Below are 16,499 nucleotides of genomic sequence, written 5' to 3' on the forward strand. Positions count from 1 at the left end.
TTAAGGGATTACTAATTGACTTTCGTGGGTAAACAATATCACGCGAGTTATTCGGTATGTTTCGATCCCCAAATTTTCCTCTTGAGTGTTTGTAGTTTCATATTTCGTTTGCTCCTTGCATTTTTGAATGTCCACGTCCGAACTTAATATTCAAGATAGAGCTTTGCACACACATTGCTATTATTCCTAGGTTGCTTGGTATTGAAAATTGCATATATCAATCTAAAGGTATCCAAAATATTAGATATTTTGGTATCTTCTTAACTAAAATGATCGATATTTGTCCATTTTTTAGGATATCGCCCATATAATCCCCTTCTTTTTACGTGTTACTCTGTTATTTTTATTTATTGTCATGCAAAATATGCACATCCTTTAATTTTATTTTAGTTTCGCTAAATAGTTAGATGCATCTACCGGTTTCGTACACAAACGTTGATAGGCGGTAATCGATTTCTCACAAATTAGATTTTATTAGTGTTTGTACTATATTTTCGCTTATATTGACAGGTATTAAAAAAAACGCGGTCTTTAATAGTCCACGAATTTTCCAAGTGATTTATTTTCACATAGAAATGTGCTCATTCGGGGCTTTTTTGTTTCCACATACATATTATACTGAGACCAGTCTCGACTATTTTTTCGATGTTGTTCGATAACTTAAATGAAATCAAATTAAGAGAGAACAATCTTAGGATTATGTTAATCTAAATGTAATATTGATGCGGCTATCTTCATTGGAATGGGATTTAAAGAAATTATTGAAGATAATCTTTAAAACTCCACTTATAGTAGTTAAAAATATTATTTTAAAAATCCACGCCTATTAAACTTATATTTGTTGAAAAATATTCTCCAAAAACCCACGCCCATTGGCCCTTTAGTAGCTGAAAAAAATATTCTCCAAAACCCACGCCTATTGGCCCTTTAGTAGCTGAAAAAATATTCTCTAAAACCCCAAGCCTATTTGCCTTACGGTAGTTGAAAAATATTCTCTAATAATCCTCGCCTATTGGCCCTTTAGTAGCTGAATAAATATTCTTTAAAATACACGCCTATTACAATAATCACGCTTTTAAATATTCTAAGTTTTATGTGGCAACTCTTTATATGCTTCAAATTGTTTAACTTAAACATATCACAAAGTGCGAACAACCCTTATTATCAGCCGGCAAATGCTTGACGCTTTCGCTTTTATTGTGTGGTATATCGTTGGCAGCTGTCAAACGTTTCCATGCTCAGGCAGGCAAACGCTTTTGGAGAAGTTTATATTGACGAATTTTCTACAATAGTTTATTAGATTTTATTTTAAAATAAAATTGAACAGGAATCGCTGAAACTGAAGAGTTAATTAAAGAAACAGACCGCAAGCATGCCATCGCTAGAAGCCGAAACGGCTGTTGATAATAATCAACAGTCAAAACCAATGTCGGGGCCAATCATAGGCATTATCTATCCTCCACCGGAGGTTAGAAGTATCCTTTTCCAAAAAACAACAACTAATCACTATTATCTTTAAATTATTATGTGCTTTCGTTTTCCCTACTCAGTTTTCTTTGATTTTAATCGAATTTAGATATTGTCGACAAAACTGCCAGTTTTGTTGCACGCAATGGTCCCGAGTTTGAGGCACGAATCCGGCAAAATGAATTGGGCAATCCGAAATTTAATTTCTTGAGCTCTGGAGATCCTTATCATGCATATTATAGGCATAAGGTGAATGAGTTCAGGGAAGGCAAGGGTAAGTAGCGGTTATATTTTTTTATCTATGATACAAAACTAATTAAAGTATGATTTTTATTACAGATGCCTCGGCCCCAAGTGTTTTGACGGGTATTAAACAATTATCGGTAACAAGTGCTGCCCAACAAAAGCAACAAGAATTATTGAAACAAGTCGCGGAGCAGCAATTTGTACCCAAAGATCCTCCGGCAGAATTTGAATTTATTGCAGATCCACCATCAATATCTGCATTGGATTTGTAAGTATTCATACTTCTTATTTTGAATAAAATTGCTGATTGTCATTTCTTTTTGCCCAGGGACATTGTAAAGTTGACTGCCCAATTTGTGGCCCGTAATGGTCGTCAATTTTTGACCAATCTCATGAATCGTGAACAGCGTAATTTCCAATTCGATTTCTTACGGCCACAACATTCATTATTCCAGTATTTCACTAAACTCCTTGAACAATATACAAAAATTCTGATACCTCCCAAAGATTTATTGGGTAAGCTACGCGCTGAAAGTGGAAACCAACGTGTCTCTATGAATATCGTGTTGGAGCAGGTGAAATATCGTGCCAACTGGCAACGGCATCAAGAGGCTCAAAAACGTCGTGAAGAGGAAAAGGTGGAAAAGGAGAGAGGTAAATAAATGTCTATAGAAGACCTGAAGAACATTTTCTGTTTATAGAAGACCTAAAGAAAGTCTTCTGTCTATAAAATACTTGAAAAAATATTCTGTCTATTGAAGTCTTGAAAAAGTTCTTCTGTCTATGGTACACCTAACTGTAGAAGTTCGGTCTATAAAATAACTGAAGAACGCCTTCTATGTATAATAGAGTTGAAGAAAGTCTACCTATAGACGTCCTAAAGGTTTTCTATATTTACATAAAACCTGGAGCAGGTCGTCTGCTTATAAGACCTGAAAAGAGTCTAATGTCTATATAAGACTCGAAATAAGTCTTCTATATATATAGAATATATAACCTTCTTAAATCCCTTTTTCAAACCTCCAATCTATCTTATTCATTTCAGTTGCATATGCTCAAATTGATTGGCATGACTTCGTTGTGGTCGAAACTGTTGATTATCAACCATTCGAGACGGGTAATTTTCCACCACCCACAACACCCGAAGAAGTTGGTGCTCGTGTCCTCATGGAGGAACGTTTACAAGAGGAAGAAGGTGACATTGAAATGCAAATTGAATCCGACGAGGAAGACAGCGATGAAGAAACTACTGGACCAAGTGCTGTTAAACTCTCACAAATGGAAAATCGTACTGGTATTCACATGAAGGAAGCAACATATCAAAGTCAAGCTTCGAAAAAAGACAATACACAAGTGCAAGATATGGATGAAGCTTCAAGTGACGAAGAGTCACCATCAACGGCTAAAATGCAACCACCTGTTGCACCACTCATGCCACCGACACACGATAAAGTTGTTGTCAAGAAATACGATCCTAAAGCTTCACAGGCGAAGCCCGTCAAACCAACGCCTACAGATGAATTTCTTATTTCACCAATTACGGGCGAGAAAATTCCTGCATCTAAAGTTGCCGAACATATGCGTATTGGTCTTTTGGATCCACGCTGGGTAGAACAACGTGACAAACATACTGTGGAGAAAATCAATCAAGAAAATGTCTATGCAGCTGGTACAGCCATTGAGGCTAGTCTTAAACAGTTGGCTGAACGTCGTACCGATATTTTCGGTGTGGGTGATGAGGAAACTGTAATTGGTAAGAAATTGGGTGAAGAGGAAACTAAAAAAGATGATCGTGTCACTTGGGATGGTCATACATCAAGTGTTGAGGCAGCTACAAGGGCAGCCCGGGCCAACATTACTTTGGAAGATCAGATTCATCAAATTCACAAGGTATGGGAAATCAATATTTGGGTAATTATGTGTTAATATTTTTGGGTTTTATAGGTCAAAGGTCTGTTACCCGATGAGGAGAAAGAGAAGATCGGTCCCAAACCCGTGGGCAATAAATCTGGTGGCCAACATCAAAACCAAAATAAATCTTCACATGGTCCACCCCAGCAACAACATCAATCTCATCATCAACAGCAACATCAATCGTCCAATCAACAGTCACACCAACAACAGCAGCATAATATGCCATCTCAACCCCCAGTTATGATGATGCAAATGCGTCCACCACCCATGATGCGTAAATATTCCCATTTAATATTGTTTTTATTTGATTTTTATTGTTAATTTCAATCGATTTCAGCGCCACCATTCCCAGTACCGGGTTATATGGCACCCATACCATCTGCCGCCCCACCAATTACCCCAGCACCAGCTGTCTTAGATCAAAACATTATACCAATGGCCCAGCCCATTCCTGTCGATGATGAGCCACCAAATAAGAAATTACGTTCCGAAGATAATTTGGTACCAGAAGCTGAATTTATAGCCATGCACAAGGTATGTTTCGATTTTTTAAACGACGAATTTTTGTAAAAAAAATTAATGAGTTTTTTTTTAATTTTTTAGAGTCCCATTACAATACAAGTTCAAATTCCTAACGTTATTGACAAATCAGAATGGAAATTAAATGGTCAAACCATTGCGGTAACCTTGGCCCTCACAGATGCTGTGACTTTATTGAAAAGTAAAATACAAGAGGAGACTGGTATGCCACCAGCCAAACAGAAAATTTCTTATGAGGTGAGTTTTGGTAGCTTTATTAAACAAGTTCCACATTAAGTCCTGAGTTACTTTTGGCAATTTTAATTGCCTCCAAATGTTTGTGTTGTGTAAAAAGTTTGAGGCGAGTGGCAAACTTTCAGGCTCTCTCATCTACTTAGTGAATTTGAAGTTTATTGAGCTTCCCGAGAGTGCTTGAGCGAAGAGAGGAGTACGACGACGTATTAGATATCTTGCTGCAGATATATACCACTACACAAAAAATCGAAACGCAAAATCTCTGCGATAATACTGAATAGCTTCAGTATTATCGCATAGATGTGATGGGATTCTAAAGTTCCCGCCACTTAAGACTGTCAAGGATGCTAGAAAAGATAAGTCATACTCCCCGATTTCAATTTGGTTGCCAGTAACGAAGACTTGTGAGGCATCACACCTCCCCAGCACCACGGAAAGTTATCCATTTGCATATCACCTACATTTTCTGACGATTGCCGTCTGTGTACAGTATAAATTGAGAAAAAATTTTGTCTACATAAGAACTGAAATAAATATTCTGTTTATAGAACTGAAGAAGGTGTTCTAGGGATGGCCTGAATAAGAACCTCTGTCAACATTAGAACTGAAGAACCTGAGGAATGCATTTTATTTATAAAAAAACCTAAAAAATGTCTGGCGAACGTATTCCTAAAGGTTCTGAAAAGGGTCTTCGGAGTATAGAAGACCTGAAAATAAATTCCGGAATAATAAGTACAAACCCCTTAAATCGAAGTTGTGGATTCTCCTTGGTAGGATTATATATACAGAGTTGTAACTATAACTATTCGTTGCCCACGCCTCCAAGGCGACATATAGATCATAGCGTATGTGCGAAAATGCTTTTGAATGTAGACGTCGAGGAGCAGACAATTCCGACCACTAACTACCTTAGGAGGTCACCTTCGAAAGCCTGTTTAAATGGTCTGTGTAAACCACAACAGTAAAAACAAGGACTTATATGTCGCTTACCGGCAGCACTCGGGATGCAGATAAGGAAACCTTATTGATAACTTATAAAAAGATTGGTCGGTATGTGGTCAGATATGCGGTATCAGTGTGGTCCACGAATACTAGTGCTGCGCAATTCAGACCTGTCAACACCTGTGAACCATCTAGATAAAACGAAGATTGTTTCGTATCTGCTTGTTATCTTCAGAGAGATTCATCCTAAGGATATGTATGACATTGAGGGGAGTGATTCAACGATATTATCGGGAGACTATTGATCAAGAAACTTATCAAGCAAGTCAGAAAAGCATTCACACTGATGCAATTGTCGATGTGTTAAATAAATACAGAGTGTGAATCCATCTTCGAACTCATTCCCAACCAAGCTGACGAGTTTCCGGAAAAACAGGGCAATTTTGGCTCTATTACGCTCAGAATCAAGCAGACACGGATGTGTGACAGTGTGCAGAATGTCTTCCCATCAATTTAGATAGCTGCATTTCTTAATTGGATGTTAATTCAGGACCTGTTTGAATTCGTAAGAAAAGTGTTTTGTTGACAATATGCAGAATGGCTCACCATGATATGGTGCTGACCCGCACACTATGCTGCACATCTTCATTTGGCCCACCAAGCCTACTAAACTAAACTTATAACCTGAGCAATGTAAACCAACTTTTGCGCATCTTAACCTGCCTAATGTAAATCAGGACAATGGGAAATTTGAGAGGCATTTCTCATTCAATTTTGAAGGATGATTTTGCTTATATCATTTATTTTTTTCTTAATTTCAGGGTATGTTCTTTAAGGATAACAACACAATGGCTTTCTATAACCTCCTGAGTGGAGCTACAGTTCATTTGCAAATCAAAGAACGTGGTGGACGTAAAAAGTGAACTATTGAAAATCGATCGTGTTTCATATAGCAATTATTTTCAACTAATAATATAGCAACATAAACATATATATTATTGTAATACAATAGAAATGATGATGATAAAAAAATAAAGGACACATTTATGACACCATTGTTTTTTTAACAAAAATTATTTTATTTTTTCATTTGTAATAAAAAACGATTGCACTTTTTTGCTTACTTAAGTAGGAGATTTTTAAAAGAATATTGATTTACTAAAAAATTAACAACATGTTTATGGATAGTCCATATGTAATATCTTCGAAACAAGACACATTATTATATAAAGGAATGTATGATTTTTTTCAATTAGTTTGCTGTTCTTTTTTTGTTTTAATTTTCGTTAGATTTCTCTAATCAAGTCTATGAGAGAGTGATTTTGTGTTAAACAAATAAAATTAATCTCTGGAAAAATATCATTTATTTTCTTGCAAAACATTAGCCATGGCTCGATAACGTTCCAACATTGGCGTATAAATATCGGTACTATCTTTACTGGGCTCACACACCAGCTCCACATGATTCGGTATAAATGGTAATATGAAATCATGATAGCTAAGGACTGTTGATGCCTCGGTGTCGGATGCTTTGGTTTCATCTTTGGTTTGTGCTAAATATTCACAATATTTAGCACGATATGCAGCTCCCAAAAGGGCAGCCTCACTGGCTTTCTGTAAAATAAGGAAAATGGAAATTTAATTTTTTTGTAATGGAAGTGATGATGACTTTGAAGTATACCTGTATATAAACCGGTGCATTGAATACATCCGAAATAACTTGTAAAATTGATTTATTAACGGAAGCTCCACCAGTGGCAATGATTTTCGTTTCGCTACCAAAATGAAAACCCATATCGGAGGCAATGGCACGTCTATGTAACATTTGACCTTCGATCAATGCTCTTATTTCTGCCTCCGGTGATGTGAATCTGAAAGAGAGGATAAAAATATTGGTTATATATTGAAATACAAAATTTAATTTAATTCAAATCGGAATAAGAACATCGAATTGCATTCGTTTTAAAAAAAAATTAGAGTCCGAGTATTTTTGACTTGTTAGAACCTTTAGAAGACTGAACTCTTTACAGACGTTCTCCTCCGGAATTTACGGAGGTTCTCCTTCATATTGCTCACACGGTCAAAAGGTAGAAATTTAATAGGAGAATATGACCCTATAATTATCCTGAACAGGTTAACTGAAGAGTCAGAATGTACCGTCGCAATACGGAAAGATCGTCTGTTTTCGAAAATTATCTATTATACAGTCTACACATTCATATATGACCATACATTCTGGACAATTAGACCTTAGCCGAGAACCTTCAGGTTCCTAAACGCTCTTCATTTTCATTGATGGGAATCTCTGAACTCGATGCAGAAGTTTTGACCAATTAACGGCACACCAAGTCTTAGCCGAGAACTTTGAGAGTCCCAAACTCTTCTCATTTTCGATTGATGAGAATTTTTTATCAGATCCATAATCTCTCTATGGACTTATGCTGCCATAACAGTAACGCGGAAAGTTTGTCAGTTCTACCAGGCCTTAGTCGGGAACCTTGAAAGTCCCGAACTCTTCTCATTTTCGATCTCCAATCACATCCATAACCTCAAACTGGACCGATGATGTCATATATTCATTTCATTTTCGATTGATGGGAACCTCCCGAACCCGATCAGAGGGTTTGACCAATTAACGACACACCAGGCAAAAGATATTCAGAGAACGGAACTCTTAATATTCGTTTGATAGAAACCTATCGAAAACATCGATTACCTCGATCTGGATCGATTCAGTCGCAAACGCCAAAACGGAAAGTTCATCGGCTCTCGAATCTTAAATGTTATCCCGTCTCCTGAAAATGCACATTAATATATGGAGCCGAATGTTTGCCCAATTAACGGCCAAATTTTTAATTTTCGATTGACGGGAATCTCTTTTATATAACCTTCACTATTACAAGATCGGGCAGAAAAATCTCAAAGAAAGTTATTGGCTTTCTGGCCTTTTCTCCAAGATATTGACTTTCTATCCTGACTTTTGAAGACCCACAATGCACTCTACACAACTTTTTCTGACTCTTCCTTGAAGAAGTCGAACATACAATTTTCTATTAATAACACAGAAAAAGGCAAAGTCTATTCGTCCCATGTATTATTAATCGGATCCCAAAGATGCAACCTCTTCCATTTTTTTTCACAGTGAATACCATTTAACTACCGCTTTATAAGGGCGCTATTTGTTACTCAAGTCTCCTACCATTTAATCTTTAATATACAAATTAACTTACTTGAGAACCCCCTTCGCGGCATCAGGAGATGCTGCCGAATGAGATTTATTCCAACGCAATACACCTTTGGCCTGGGGTATTATTTCCATGGTGTGGAAATGTAAAGCCATATTACCATAATTACCACGTGGTGTGGAGTCCAGCAAGGCACTAAACGTTTCCCAACTGTTTTGGGCCTCAGAACGTTTTATGGCATCTCTGACCAAAGAGCCATTGCGGAAGCTGTAATTAATAGGGAACAAATATTTTTTGCCATGGTATTTTGAAATGCCACTACTAATATTTTTCTACTTACCACAACAATCCCATATATTGATCTTCTTCGGTGGGATGACACAGCACATGACCCTCCTCCAGATGAGGTGGATGATCTAAATTCATCATCAACGTATCACTGGTACCCAATGACATGACCAACCAATCTTTTTCCACCAACATCCCCGACAATGCTGAAGGATTATCACCCGTAAATGCAGCCACTCGACACTCCGCCGGCATACCAAAACGTTGTACAAAGAAATCACAAATATTACCCAAAATGCTATTTGTCTTCACAGCCACTCCGAGACGTTCTTCCAAATCGGGTGCACAAGCATTCAGACACGCTTTGGACCATGTTTTCGTATTAATATCAAATAAATTCATTCCTGAGGCATCAGCATAATCAATGGATGCCACATCACCAATAAATAACGATGCCAAGAAACTGCTAACCAACGATATGCGTTTGGAATCTTCATAGGCATGTGTTCGCTGTTGATAGACTTTACGGATTTGTGGTCCTGTGAAACGTGGATAACATTTACTACCCGTAATGCTGACCATTTCCTGTGGGCCACCAATAGCTATTTCCATTTCAAGGCACTGATTCTCTGTCGAACCGTCCATCCATATGGGGGTACGGGTTAATACAAATGCCGAATCATCGATTTGTAAATGCATAAATTTATCTGGATCAAGATTTTTTAATGTATCGATACCGTGACGTGACCAGTATAAGGAACCATGTTGTTGTGCCGAACCGCCAATTGCCATGACTGTACTCAAATCGGCACCTTCCATAACTAAACGATCCATAACAATATCAAGGGCCTTAACCCACATAACGGGTTGAACAAAGTACCTTAAAAGGAAAGTGAAATTAATAATTTTATTGTAAAATATTTTGTTTGATAAACCTACTCATTTTTCCGGGCACCAGCATTGGCACCACCCTGTGTTCGAAACTCTGGAAGATCTGAATCAAATTGAACTTCAGCGGTTACAAGAATTTCCAGTTTATTATTTAATTGGACGGCTTTAAGCTGGAACAAAGAATTGAAATATGAAAAATATTAACATTCAGGTTATCAATCGGATTAAGAATCGTAAGTAGTAAAGTTATTTTTATTTATTTATTTCAATTTTACATGTATATCCATCATACAACAATAACCTTTTTATTGCCTCAGCCATAGGGCTAATGAGGGCATTCACACTTTGGTACGAAGAAAATATGCCTTATCCGAATATCGGTACATTCATTACACATAAAATGGGCAACATTTTTCTGGAATATAAATGTATAATACCACAAATATATATAATTTGTGGCCAGGCCTGGTACCATTTCTAATTGTCTTTGGAAGGATAGATCGTATAAAATACATTAATCTCACCTTCGATATCAACCATAATAACAACTTTGACATTTTCAGTCAGAATGAATTTGGGTCCTATTATTTTTGTACACTACATAAGTATTACCGTGGAGGCCATTCCATTAAAACCTCAATATAACAAAGATAATCGAAAGTACACTCCTGGTTAAGTCTCCTTCACATGCCTTAATGCTCCGTTCAAGAGTAGAACACTCCTCTAAGTGATCAAAAAGACGAAGATAGCCCAAAAATTACCGTTGCTCAAAAAATTTCGTATCGATTGGTGGAGAAAACTTTAAAAACAAAAATAGCAGTTAAAGTCGGAAAGGACCTCTCGGAGCCCTTCAATACTGAACGAGGATTCAGACAATGTGAAAGTTTGTCGTGTGACCTGTTTAACATCCTGCTGGAAAAGGTCATACGAGAGACAAATTTTAAAAGAAATGACACCCTGTACTCCAAACAGCATATGGTACTCGCCGACGACATCGACATAATGGGTCGAACATTTCAAGCGGTAACAGCCACCTTTGAACAAATTGAGGAGTCTGCCAAAGTGGGTCTGGCAGTAAATGGCGAGAAGACCAAGCTGATGCTATCAACGCGCAAGACCTCCAGTAGACTCGGATCAACTGTGGAACTTGAAAACTACAGCTTCGAAGTAGTGAACGATTTTATATGTATATCAGAGTAAAACATCGGCTTTGAAATTCGGAAAAGAATTGTGTTGGCCAACTGATACTCCTATGGTCTTAGTAAGCAACTCAACAGCAAGGCCACCTCTCGCCAGACCAAACTCGCACTCTACAAGGCGCTGATACTACCCGTGCTGTTGTATGGATCTGAAACATGGGTACTTGCGCAAGCAGATGTGGGAGCTCTTGGAGTGTTTGAGAAAAAAAATCTCCGGAAGTTATATGGGCCGATCTGTGCCGATGGCAAACATCGTTCTCGAATGAACCATGAGCTATACCATATATTCTCGGACATCGGCATTGTCAGACGGATCGAGCTGCAGCGACTACATTGGCTAGGTCATGTTGTGAGAATGGATGAGGATTCCCCCACTCAAAAGGCATATAAAATCGAGCCAAGTGATGGTTAACGCAGAAGGGAAAGACCGCGAATTCGATGAAAAAATCAAGTAGAAGACAACATCTCGGAACATGGTTTATCAAATTGGATGAGAAGTGCACAAGACCGACGCGCTTAGAAATCTTTTTTAAGCTCAGCTTATGGAGCAACCTTAGATCTTTCCATCGAACACGTGGCCTTCCCCTTCTGTGTGAACCATCACTTGTCTCGCTTTTATATGCCTTTAAGTGGGGGAATCTTCATCCACATCTCAAAACATGACTTAGCCAACGTAGTTGCTGCAGCTTGATGTCCGATTCCAAAAACCAGAAATACTAAATAACAGATATGTCGATTGGAAAATGCGTTTGTAAACTTCAAAATACCGATAGTAGGACAGGACCTTTGTTACATTTTTGGCATGAGGGCTGTACCAAAATATGAACCTTTATTCGAAAATTTCTGCAAGTACAATTTTTACCATTCAAAAACCCGGTATGACAAATAATAGCCACTGCGGATGAAAAATGTTGCATAAAACATAAAAAACCCAAAATGGGGCCAATAGACCGATATAACCAATTCGTGGAGACTTGTAATACTCTAACTTCAATGTTATCTTCTGCAAGGTAATTTCAACAGACATGGCTAAATCGACGTAGAATTTTATTCAGATTCCGGATATATATACTTTATGGGGTCTTCGACAAATATATCGAGATCTTTCAAATGAAATAACATAGTACACTCCACCCTATGGTGGAGGTTATACAAATTACAATTTCCTAAAGTGATAACATCACCACACAATATATATTGTACATACACATCCTATTTTTCCGTGACATACACATTTTCATGACCAAATTCCTTAATAAATTAAATTAAAAAAAATGACTAAAATATTCCCTTTTGTCACAATAGCAGTCTGCCTATCCCATCTCGAACAGAAAGGTGTGGTTGATTCTAATTCTAATGCTAATATTTTTACGTCACATTTTTTGTTTCTACATTTTATTTCATGTTCATTATGATGATTGCTGTGTGCTGTAAATTTTGGGCTTGTTTAATAACTACATGGCAAAGAAGGCATCGTCTAATTCTTTTATGATAGTTGCTATTATACGCCGTTATTTATGCAGTAAACAACTAAATGTTATTGTTTGCATTTGCTAAAGTAATTAATGGCATAATTATGAAACAATTTTGTGATGCGAATAAAATAAGGTTTAAGGGTAGTGTTATTAATTGGAAACAATTCTTATCAGTCAAATCAAATATTGTGTTGAATACTGACTGACGTCGTATTTGTCTTTCTTAACAAAATTTTATAATTCTATTTATAATGTGTAATTGATAATACGTTTTTATGACCTTCAAATGTTTTAAAATAGTGTCTTAGGTTGAAGAATTTTTAATGAAGTATTTTTAATTGCATGATGCATTTTGGCCGTCCCAATTCAAAATTGGTCGTCCCATTTCAGATTCAAATTTCAAAAAATTTGGTCCTAATGAATACAATAATTTTTCAAGCACCTATAAAAGGCTTGGTTTTCACCATAGTTCAATAATAAAGGTGCCTTCAATAATATAGATCCGGAATACATCCATTCCGCATTGGAATGGTCAGGTGTGTCCTCAACTGTAATTTAATTGATTAATGGAATGTTGATAAACAGAATCATTAATATGTTAACAGAAGGACACCACAGAGCACAAAAAAGGCGGAAAAGAATTGTAGAGGAGCGCACTAAGATAGGTCTTACAGCACTTATTCATGAACATTTAGTATAGAATATCTTGTATGGTGGCAGGCGCTTGGTAAACAAATACATTTGACCAAATTAAACTGTGTACTGTGACCCTCTTGTCTATCTTCTCAATCTCAGGTACTCAGGATGAGCACAATGGACCGAAGATCTCCAATTGAAAACAGCAGCTAAAAAACTGGGGAGTTGCCAATCTCCTACTAGGTGAGTCTTCCCGGGTGGCGGATAGGAAGGGGGTTTCTACGATGTGCAGGATGAATCATACATACCACAACCTAGGCCTGATCTTTGGCCTAGTTTGAACTTCGTGGAAACCTTGGAGATCCTTGGATCCCCCGTGGACCAAAATGGATTGGGGCAGTGCCGTAAAATAAATTTACTAAGATGACAAGAAAGAATAGAAGGTATAAAGTTACGGTGCAGGGAGTTAATAACCCAGTACCGGCACAAGCCACGCGTCGTCGAGATCAAGTGATTGTGATCCGTCTACTCTAGGTGTGAATGCCTTTGCACCTACAGCTGTACCTGCTATAAATGATAACGATCCGGCAATTCAAATAGAAAATGATCTAGTCAAGACTGATATTAAACCGTCTACGACTGACAGGACTGTAGTCCTGGAAGAGGACGACGTACATGGGATTCTTAGTGCAATCCAGATGAATAGAGTAGGGAACTCTTCGACCAACTGCACATTATTGTTTTGGGCATTTTTTCAACCAATTTGTCTCTTTTTTGGTATTTTGGGTTCTCATTTTATCCTTACCTAAAATTATTAATATTTTAGACTTAAACGATTTGGGTGTATTTAGTATTCTCATAGTATTTCACTACCAGAAATTATCAATATCGATCCCCGTTTTTTGTATAGCCCCAACGGTAACCCCACTATTACGTATCTTTTTCGTTATGTTCAAGGTCCTATCTAACATGAGTTTTCTCCTATGTCATCCTCATGGTAGAGGGTATAAAAAGTTCGGACGGGGCGAACAACACTTGTGTGGGAGGTACCAGAAGAAGTTTACCAGTGGGTCCCTTCTTCGGACTTCATTTAGACTTAGGTTGTAAAAAATTTGGTTCATACGGGACATTCCATTCGCCTGATATTTGATTTAGAAATATTACAAATTTTGACTCCTTCTGGGGGCGGTGCCAGACCCTTTGTGGGGGAGGTACCGAAAGGAGTGGACCAATAGGTCCCATCTTCAAACTTGATCATGGCTTGGTAAAGGTAATTTGCTGATATTTGATTTAGAAATATCGAAAAATTTGATACTTTGTGTGGGAGGTACCAAAGGGAGTGGACCAATAGGTCCCATCTTCAAACTTGATCTGGGCTTGGTAAATGTAATAGGTTTTGCAAAGTTTGGATCAAATCGAATATTCCATTCACCTGATATTGTATTTATAAATATTTAAAATATTGACCCTTTGTGGGGGAGGTATCAGATGCAGTGAACCAATAGGTCTCATCTTCCCAATTAATCTAGGCTTCGTAAAGATAAACGATTGTACAAAGTTTCCTTCAAATCGCATGATATTATAAAATTAATTTTTTGCACAATTTTGACCATTTTGCTGAAGAAATACCAGAAGAAGTAGACATTCATAAAACTTGAAATAATTTTGTAAGAAATATTAAGATGTGCAAAGTTTGCATGAAATCGATATTTCCTTCGAGAGCTATATAAATCGACTCCAAATTGTCTGAAATGGATTTGGTCCAAAGAAACATTGGGTCTAAAACCAATATTTCGATGAGGCACATTTTCACCGTATTATATTCTATAAAACCTTAATAGCCATATGGCTGAGGGTATAAAAATTCAATTAAAAAATCGCTCATTTGCTGCAAAACCGACATTAATCGAAAATCGTGATCATGCTGAATTGGTAACTATATTATACATCATGTTGTTCAAAAGATCATCACCTTTTACACACTCTGATTGAGAAGCTGTAGAAGTTCTCTTGCTTGCTAAGATGTGATTTAAAACTTAAAAAGCATTTTTTGCAAAATCAATTATTTTTTATTACGATCTTGCATAAATTTTTTCAATCCGCTATATTTTTAAGGAAAATATTAAATTTTAAGTATATATACTTCGTGGTGTAACAAAATCTTGATGCCGCACACATTTGGAATACTGTTGTGAGCCTTAACCAGGCCACAAATAAACAAAGCTTCTTAACTGTGTTAACAAATAATGGGTGGGAGTAATTTGTTAGTCATATAAAATAATAGAATTGTGGCAAATTTTTCACAAGTACAAACATAATCAGACTTCCACGATCATTAATTCGTGTGGTACCCCATTGTCTAACTACATGTATGAGTGTACCTATATTTTGCCAAGTTTCCTTACCAAGAAGTGATAGTGAACAACAACTTGAATAAATTTGCATTTGTAGAGTTTCTTTGCACAAAATACCCAAAACAATAGTAAAACTTAGTTTAGTTTTCAAATCGCGGGTTGGTGGTTGGTTGTACAAACTTACACATATGCAATAAGGTTCACCATATGATACCCGCTGTATGGACCGCTATCGCTCAACTTTTAGTATTCAAAACATCATAATAGGCAAATAACTCACCTTTTGGGTGCTGAGATCGAAGCCCAAATATGTTGCCTTTTCTTTTTCATCTTCAGCTACTTTGTCACGTTTCATTTTCTCGCCCTGAAAAAGAATTTGCTATGGACAGACAATACAACTTTGTCTTAGATTATTCACCAAACCAAAATAATTACGAGCAAACAACAGACGTAGCAAAATACTTCCGATTTTTTTAGTTAGGCGACTGATGATTAAATGCCCACACGTAAAACACCGACCTCTTCTTCTTCAGCTATGAAGAAAAAACCTGTTACAACTCAAAAGGTGTTGTTTATTAGCCATAAATAACGACGATGAGTTACTCCTTAAGTGATGTTTCGGTTCAGTTTTCTTAAATATATATATTTATAATATGCACATATCGTATATGAAAAAAAGATTAATATTTGTGGTCAGTGGTTGCACAAAAAGTAATTATAAAACAAACACCGAATCCTCTTTTTTTCGGTAAACAATTTAAACCGCAATAGCACTGCTAGTGAACTCACTAGCAGTAAATTAACTAATACAAGAGTGATCTAAGTCGATTTTGGCAGATTAGTTAATAGAATCGAATTAATCGATAAATCGATTATTTGTTTTCAAATAATCGATTTAATTACACCAACAGCTGTTGGTGTAATGAGCTGTCAAAAAAGGTGTGATTTCGCTTAACTTGGAAACCGGTGGTCATGACTCAAAAAAATGTCATCCGATAAGGTCAGTTCCATGGTCCAATAAACAGGTTGATTTCGCCCAAACTATCAAAATGCTTTCAATTTTGACTTAATTGTATGAAAACGTAAACAAAAAATTTGACATTATTGGGGAATTTCAACCAAAATTGC

At 36.9% G+C, this 16,499-nt stretch overlaps 2 protein-coding genes across 2 annotated transcripts; one reads left to right on the forward strand and one right to left on the reverse strand.

Annotated features, from left to right (window-relative positions):
• The first annotated feature begins 1,360 nt into the window (after positions 1 to 1,360).
• LOC133325616 (splicing factor 3A subunit 1) lies at positions 1,361 to 6,272 on the forward strand. Its single transcript, XM_061534340.1, is given in 9 exon segments — positions 1,361 to 1,475; positions 1,577 to 1,785; positions 1,788 to 1,981; positions 2,042 to 2,367; positions 2,759 to 3,603; positions 3,658 to 3,901; positions 3,965 to 4,161; positions 4,231 to 4,404; positions 6,165 to 6,272. Coding segments are annotated over 9 exon segments (2,394 nt in total). The 5' UTR covers positions 1,361 to 1,372; the 3' UTR covers positions 6,267 to 6,272.
• Positions 6,273 to 6,701: 429 nt separating this feature from the next.
• Positions 6,702 to 15,726, reverse strand: LOC133325624 (xylulose kinase). The gene is made up of 6 exons (XM_061534346.1): positions 15,652 to 15,726; positions 9,756 to 9,877; positions 8,869 to 9,696; positions 8,574 to 8,795; positions 7,025 to 7,214; positions 6,702 to 6,957 (listed from the first exon to the last, which is right to left on the reverse strand). The coding sequence occupies exons 1-6, from the start codon at positions 15,724 to 15,726 to the stop codon at positions 6,703 to 6,705; spliced, it is 1,692 nt and encodes a 563-aa protein (XP_061390330.1). The 3' UTR covers position 6,702.
• Between the last annotated feature and the right edge of the window lie 773 nt (positions 15,727 to 16,499).

Source organism: Musca vetustissima, unplaced genomic scaffold, assembly GCF_032173495.1.
Source record: "Musca vetustissima isolate MV318-11 ecotype Yass unplaced genomic scaffold, APGP_CSIRO_Mvet_v1 utg36989, whole genome shotgun sequence".
Taxonomy (NCBI): domain Eukaryota; kingdom Metazoa; phylum Arthropoda; class Insecta; order Diptera; family Muscidae; genus Musca; species Musca vetustissima.